This window comes from Eucalyptus grandis, chromosome 9 (genome assembly GCF_016545825.1).
Source record: "Eucalyptus grandis isolate ANBG69807.140 chromosome 9, ASM1654582v1, whole genome shotgun sequence".
Lineage (NCBI taxonomy): Eukaryota > Viridiplantae > Streptophyta > Magnoliopsida > Myrtales > Myrtaceae > Eucalyptus > Eucalyptus grandis.
In genome coordinates, this window is record NC_052620.1 from 15,228,824 (window position 1) to 15,237,039 (window position 8,216).

The 8,216-nt window shown below is 38.8% G+C and overlaps 1 protein-coding gene and 1 long non-coding RNA gene across 2 annotated transcripts; both read left to right on the forward strand.

Moving 5' to 3' along the window:
• Window positions 1–2,579: 2,579 nt before the first annotated feature.
• Window positions 2,580–4,440, forward strand: LOC104418389. The gene is made up of 3 exons (XR_005546467.1): window positions 2,580–2,968; window positions 3,913–3,973; window positions 4,246–4,440. It is a non-coding gene; the product is annotated as an uncharacterized LOC104418389 (long non-coding RNA).
• Window positions 4,441–5,089: 649 nt separating this feature from the next.
• On the forward strand, window positions 5,090–7,723 carry LOC104420322 (acyl-CoA--sterol O-acyltransferase 1). Its single transcript, XM_039302384.1, has 4 exons — window positions 5,090–5,830; window positions 6,140–6,144; window positions 6,819–7,152; window positions 7,670–7,723. Exons 1-4 carry the CDS (start codon window positions 5,090–5,092, stop codon window positions 7,721–7,723), a joined length of 1,134 nt encoding a protein of 377 aa, XP_039158318.1.
• Window positions 7,724–8,216: the final 493 nt, after the last annotated feature.

Here is an 8,216-nt window from a genome sequence, read left to right on the forward strand (position 1 = left end):
TAAACAGTGAGCACACTTCTTTAGCGCTGAACTTTTCAATCCTGAAAGGAGCTTCTTCTTGGCCAATATTGACAAACCCTTCTCACTGATGTGACTGAGCCTCTTATGCCATAATTCAACTGCATCTTCGCTGTCTACTGTATTGATTTTGTTTGTGGACAACTTTGCCTGCATAATGTACAACGAAGAATATTTTTCACCTCTAGCCACAACAAGAGAACCTTTGGTGAGCTTCCATTGACCATTACTGAAGGTGCTGCGATACCCCTCATCATCCAACTTGCTGTAGAAATCAAATTCAAGCGGATATCGGTATATGTTTAACATTATTCAATACTAACCTTGTGCCATTGCTGGTTTCTAGGCACACATCACCGATGCCTACAGCTTGAGCTAGTCCATTGTTTCCCATCTTCACAGATCCGAAATCACCTGACCTGTATGATGTAAAGAAATTCCTATGAGACGTAGCATGGACGGATGCACCACTATCAATTACCCAACTGGTCTCATGAGATACAAAATTCACCACATCACCATAAAAATAGTGAGAAAATCTTCTTTAAGTGCAACGACACGATTGTCATCACTGTCATTATCACTTATCTTCTCTTTACCTTTCTCCTTTTGTTTCTCCCTTTTTAACTGGCGACAAAACCTCTGAATATGTCCCTTCTGATGACAATAATGGCACTCAACATTAGCAAATTTATTATACTTACCTCTGCTTTTGTCTTGACTTTTATCTCTATTTCTCGGACCTCGAGACTCACTTCTTCCCCTTTTCTCAACAACCAAGGCATCAGAATGTGAAGAGGACGATCCTTGTGTCTTCCTTCTCATCTCTTCATTCAAAATACTACTCTTGGCCAAATCCATGGTAATTGTACCATCTGGGGCAGAATTAGACAAAGATGTTTGGAACGTCTCCCAGGAGTCCGGCAAAGTACCAAGCAACCATAGTGCTTGTATCTCATCACCATACTTGATTCCCATCGAAGCCAACTAATTTATAATTCCTTGAAAAGAATTTAAATGATCAGTCAAACGAGTACCATTATGATATCTCGAGCCATCATCTGTTTTATAAAAAATAACTTATTATTCCAGTCTTTTCGAGCATATAACTGTTCGAGCTTATCCCATAAATTGTGTGCATGTGTTTCCTCAATAATATGGTTCAAAACATTATCATCTACCCACTGCATGATATAACCACACACTTGATGATGAAATATAGACCATTCAACGTCAGTTTTATTCTCTGGTTTCTCCTCAGTAAATACAGGCAAATAAAAATCTTTCACATATAAAAGATCTTCCATATTCCCTTTCCAGATATGATCATTCAAACCATTCAATGTAACCATTCTATTCGTATTCGTTTCCATTATTTAACATAAGGCAGAAAAATCAAGCAGTAACCTGATGCTCTAATACCACTCTGATGGGAAAACAGTAACAATTCGAACAATATCGAATCAACGCAACAGAATAAAATAATATTCCCTCTTGTATAAACCTAATAGGAATCAATATAGTAGAGTAAAATAAATACCAAGCACACGAACACAAGACGATTTTTTACGTGGAAAACCTCATCGATGCGAGGAGATCAAAAACCATAGGACCGGAGTCCACCCAAAATTCTTCACTATCAACAAAATTGTTCTTCTCTAGCAAATACTAGAGGTACATAGCAGCAAAGACCACAAGAACATAATTCTTGGCAATACACATAAACTTCACAAGAGATCAAGGATAAATCGACCAAAAACGTAGGTTTCGATCAATCCACGAAAAACCTGATGTATGGAGCTTCAAACAAAAATCAAACCGTTCTATTCGATAAAATTGTGCCACGAACATGATGACAAAATTTCAGCTCAATCGGACCATAAATCGACCTCCGACGCCAGCTTTAATGTAAATCGAGATATTGCTCAAAACCCAGATTTTTTTATTTCTCTTTTCTCTTATTACTATTTCCTTTTTTTTGGCTACATCTTTATATAGATAGTGAGAAACCATATTTCCTCATATAACTTATCATATGAGCTCAAGCCCTTTTTGGGCTTGCAACTCGTGGGCTTCCTCCACATAGGAGTGAACACAGCTAACAATTTGTGTCTTTATCCTTGATATTTATAATCTACATGGACCTTTCATAAACTAGTAAAATTCGATTGTAGGCATATATGATAACAAAACAACATATTTTATACTTACAACTATAATAATACTTGGTATTATAAAATTGACCAAGTTAAAAATGGCGACTATTCAAAATTGATGACTCGCTTTCACCGTACACCACTTCGGGTGCGTTTGAATGGGCATTTAGAAAGCCCCTTCAAGCCCCAAAGCCCTTTCACCCCAAATTGAGGTGTTTGGCAATCATTCTTCAAGGGGCTTTCAAGTGAAAGTCGGCCTTGAGAATGCTTTGAAAGCTGAAGACTGGTGGAGACCAGCCTTGAGCTTAAGCTTTTTCGGAATGCTGAAGGCCTCATTTAAAGAAAATAGTAAGTTACCTATTTTGCCCTCAAAATTTTATTAAAAAACCACTTTTGCCCATTTTGAAAACCAAAAAACCTGTGGATCTCATTTCTCTTCCCACCCTTCCATCGCTCTCTCCTTGTGACGGCCGCCTCTCGCTCGACTACGCTCTTCGCTCGGTGGGACTCCCTCACCTGCTGCCACCGCCGCTCCACTTGATTCCCGCCGCATTGCTCGAGGCCTTCGCCGCCTCTCCCTCTCGAAGGTATCTTCATTGTCGTCGTCGATATCATCGACCGCTTGGTCCGCACGTGAAGTCAGACGCGATTGTTTGAGCTTGCGGACGTTGTTCTGTGCAATGGCGTCCTGAATGTGCCGCGCCGTGTGGAACCTGCTCGCTGATGTGGTGGGTGCTGGTCAATTCCCCTCTCTTCAGTGGAAAATGGTTCGCCCACTTTGAGATCTCCTGAAGGTTTGTAACATCTCCTCTTGGGTGTTTCGAGCTGATTTGGAGGTTTTGTGTGAATTGATGACTGATAATGTGGGTTCTTGAAAGTGGGTCGGTGCGGTTTTGTGGATTTCTGAAGGCTTTAGAGCAGGAGATCTGAGTCGATAGAGTAGAGTTCTGGTAATTAGATGTTGCTGGAGGAGGAAAACCCGGGTTGGCATCCGTGTTCATGGTGAACGAGCTGATTTCTTGAGTGGTAAGCATAAGCAAGATGGGGGTTTTAGTGGATAATGTTGGTGGGTTTGCTGTACTCCTCTTCGTGAATGTGAGCTAACCCACCAGCTCAGGTAAGTGGATGAAATTGATGATTTTGGGGCAAGAAGCGGAATAACGAGTTTCGAGGAACTTTCGTGTGTATTCATGTCTGGAGCACCCAGAGTGAGGTCGATGAATGTGGCTGATTCGGAGATGAGACCTGTACTGGGTCCGACTGGCAACAAGGCGAGTTCTCTGAGTGCCCGGAAACCCAGTTCGAAGCCATTGAGAAAGAAGGATAAGTCACCTGATGAGTTTAGAACTCCGGAGGGAAAGAAGGCCTCTCAATTTGCAGCAGTTGCTTCGTCCTCTCCCCAGTTACTTCCTACTAATGGTTCCTCTTATACAGATGCTAACTAATGCCTTGATAACATGTGAACATGTGGGGCTTTTTCTCCATTACAGATGGTATAACAATTTAAGAAAAGTGACATGTGTCCCTGGATTCTTTACCGAGTTACAAGTATCTGTGAAATTGTGTGAGATCATTGAGCTTGAAGTAGTTGCTTCATGCAAAATGAATTAACACAGTTTCTAGATTAAGTAGCTACTTGTATGTGCTGAACTGACTTTTCATAAATTCCAATTCAAATACCACTTGAAGTGTACTTGCAGATACTTATCTATACCTAATGCTTGATCTTTCACTGCAGATACTTTAGATAAGCTCATCCAGGGTTCTAAACAGCAATCTCTTCTTCTAGAGCCAAAAAGGTTAGTCCCAATACGATCTGTTTCTTCTGGGATTTCTACATATCCAGCAATCTCTTCTTCTAGAGCCAAAAAGGTCAGTCCCAAAAAGAGATAAACTAGAAGCCTGTGTGATAGTTTCATATTATTACAGAAATCACAGTAAAATGTGATAGTCAAAACCTTTTCCAATTTCAAAGATCACATTGTTTTTTTAATTTTCGGCTCGTGACTGCTTCTGAAATTAAAGATGCCGGGTTAGTCTGTGAACGTTCTAACTTCTGATCCCGGTGCAGGGAGATGGATACACCGTCGGATTTGGGACATGCTCTGGAAAGGTTGTTCCGGCACCTCAGTGAGTCCATCAGCAGCGCCGGCGGCAGAGGGCATTGTTGTTCTTGTTAGTACTAGAGCGAGAGTCCCTTATGGAGTCACTGTACTGTCCAGTTGCATCCTATTTGTGGAACTCCAATAATGTACACTTTGATTAATAAAAGTGCTGTCTCTCTCTCTCTCTCTCTCTCTCTCTCTCTGTTCAAACATGAAAAGTTCACTGTTACATTTTCCATTTGATGTTTTTTCAGCAAAAAAAAGGAATTTTAATTTTAATGAAATTGTTTACACAACATTTTAACATTGTTGTCAAATATAAATTAAAAAAAGTCGCAAACATTATTTTTTTAATTTTAAACAAATAAAAATTAAAATAGTTAGATTAATCACCAAATGGGCTTTGCAAATGTGTTTTCTACCAAACAACATTTATCTCAAAATTGCTTTTCAAAGCAGAATTTACCAAACAGTCTTTGCATTTCCTCTAAGCCCTTTAGGCTAAACTGCTTTGCATTTTCCCAATGAGCTTTCTAAATGCCGAACCAAACACACCCTTCAGCAATAAGAAACGGTCAATCTTGCAGTACTGCGTATTTCTTATTTCTCATCACGACCGACATTGAATAAGAAATAGAATAGCTGGACTGCCAACATGTGAAGTCATTAATTATTTTCTGGTAATAATTCTCATTAAATTTAATTCCCGATTCTTCAAAACAAGCCCCGCATCAACCCTCCCAACAACTCCTTATAAATGAAAATTTAAGACCAGTCTCTCGAGCAAAGAGAGAGCTAGAGTTCAATCATATGACACAACTTCACTTGGACAACACCAAGTATCTACACAAGCTTCGCTTCTGCAAGTGTGTGCCTCTAGGGAGCAAACATGGAGGGAGAGATCAGCAACTTCATCATGGTGTGGACCTTGGTGGTGATATCCTCACCTATTGCCACACCATCGGTCAAACCGTCCCTACTGGAACCAAGAGGCTCTTGGCCATTTCACCGGTCATTGGCCTCTTCTTCGTGCTCCCTCTAAGCCTCACCACCATCTCTCTTGGAGGCCTCACTTCATTCTTCATCGCTTGGCTTTCCAACTTCAAGCTCATCCTCTTTGCCTATGGCAAAGGCCCATTGTCGTCAAGTCAATCTTGCTTGTTGGCATATTTCATTCCCATCGCTTGCCTTCCCATTAAGATTCACAACCCGATTGAGAGCACCAAAAATGAAGAACACCCATGTTCGGAGATCAACGAGCGAGGCCTCAAGTCGCCGATGAATTATGCCATTAAGTGCTTGGTGACAGTTGCCTTTTTGCCCGCCTATGAGAGGAAGGATCGTGTTCATCCGGTGATGATCAACTTGATGTATTGTGTGTATGTGTACGTCGGATTGGAGATGTCCCTGGCTGTGGTCGGAGCCATGGTCCGAACACTTGTCGGCGTCAGGCTTGAGCCACAATTCGAAGAGCCGTATCTCTCGACCTCACTACAAGAATTTTGGGGGAGGAGATGGAACCTCATGGTCACAAATATACTTCGGCCTACCGTATATTTACCTGTCAGGATAGACGCTAATTTTATTTTATTTTTGGTAAGATCCAAATATTTTCATCGTTGACTATTGTGCTGAATTGAACTTTGGATCATTTTGATATGGATCAATTAGTTTTTACTGGCAGTATATATGAATATCCGACACTCATAGAACGGTTTTGATTAAATGTTTATGTATATGCTTATTCTTGAATAACCGTTGACTAGGTTTGAGTCAAACATAGGGAAAAAGTACGCGGTTCCATTATGTCTGTCATATTTGATTACAAAATGAATCTATGTCATATCTTTATACATGTAGGTCAAGTCTTACCTATCGACAAAAAAACAAAAGCCAAGTCTTACCTATGAAACATCGACGATTAACTGAATTATACAATTGTATACTATCTAATGGACTATTAGAAAAAAAAAATCTATAGATGGTAGACATACTAAGGCTTCACACCAAAAAAATAGCTTGCAAAGTAGCAATTCTCATTAGATTATCCATTTACTTAAATTATACACTTGCAATTTGTCGAATCCATTGCCTGTCTTATTATAAAAAGAAAAATGAGTGTATTAAAATCATAAAACTTGTTATGAAAGTACAATTGAGTCTTAAAATATTCAAAAAAAGTATAATTAAGTCTTAAAACTTATTACGAAAATATAATCAAGTCATACAACTTTCCAAAAGCGTAATCAAGTCTTAAAACTTGTTATAAAAGTGTAATCAAGTTCTAAAATTTTCAAAATGTTCAATCAAGGGAAGGATTTCATTAGACTAATTTGACAAGTTTTGGAATTTTAATTACACTTTTTGAAAGTTATAGGACTCAATTGTACATTCGTGTCAAATCTTATGATTTAATTACAATTTTTAAAAGTTTTAGAATTCAATCGTACTTTTATGATAAATTTTAGGATTTCCAATATGCTTATTTTAAAAAGAATTCAGAATATGATGCATTCTTCTCTTCCTTGTCTTATACCAGGTCCATTTCCAGCCGTGTGATTGGAAGGATGTGGGCCCCACTGCCGGCATCATTCGCGTGCTTCCTGGTCTCGGGCCTCATGCATGAGCTGATTTTCTACTACATTGGACGTAAGGAGCCAAGGTGGGTGGTCACCTCCTTCTTCCTCATGCATGGCCTCTGCGTAGCCATCGAGATCGCCGCCAAGAAAGTGTTCGCCAACAAATTCCGTCTGCCGAGGGCAGTTTCGGGACCGATGGCGGTCGGTTTCATCCTCACGACGGCGTTGTGGCTGTTCCTACCGGCCCTATTGTGGTGCGACGCTGAGGACAAAGCACGTGGAGAGGCCATGGCGGTAGTTGACTTTGTGAAGGAGATTTGGAGTGTTGCGAGACTTAGCTCTATCACTGGAATAAATACATCGAAGTGTCGTAACTTTCGTCTTATCTTCTTCAAAGAAATTATCCCACGTGGACTTTTAGTAATTTCCCATTTTGATGTGAATTTTTTTGTTTTACTATTTATGAATTTTTATTAGTGGTCCACGTCGCATTGGCGATGCCACGTACAACGACCGATGTCCATGTCAAATTTTCCAAAAAGGCAAATTGCTGATGGCACTTAAGTAATCGATGTTTTAAATTTGTGGCACTCAAGTGAACAATGTATACTTATCCCAAAAATGCTTATACATATGTCCATTAAATGAGTAATTATTTAAATTTTTGGGAAAATTATTAATTTAGTCTTAAACTTATTATACATATGTCAATTTTGTTTAAATTTTCAATTTTGTCAATATAATCCTACACATTTGCATGACATTTAAATGTAGTTTTTCTTACCAATTACCGTTGCAAATTGCAATGTAGAATCAACAAATTGCCCACATTAGCAAGTCACTTAAGATGGCTAGAGATGTTTAGACGTCACGTTTGCAATTTTCAATGGTAATCGAGAAAACTTTGAAATATCGCCCAAAAATGTAAGATTATATTGACAAAACTGAAAAGTATGGCTGATTAAGTGGAATAATTAGTTGTTGACAAGAAAATAATGACAAATGTAAATGTATCATAAGAAAATTCAATCAAACCATAAGCAAATACATATTTTTTTTGTCAATTCTAAATGTATCAGAATTTCCAAAGAAAGAGAAGAAAAAATGTAAGAAATAATCTTAAATCTGGGACATACAAGAGATATTGTGGTCAATTTAAGGTAATAGGGGCGTTGGAAGTCAAACAATGGATTTAAAATCGTGAGTCTTTATGCATTTATCATTTTCACATAATTGCTAATCTAAATGTTCAACCTAACCTATTTATTTATGTTTGAGTTTATGCGAATATAATAAGGAGAGAATATGATGATTTTCTTGAGTCAAGGGTCGTACGATGGTTGTGAAAAAGGAGAGGT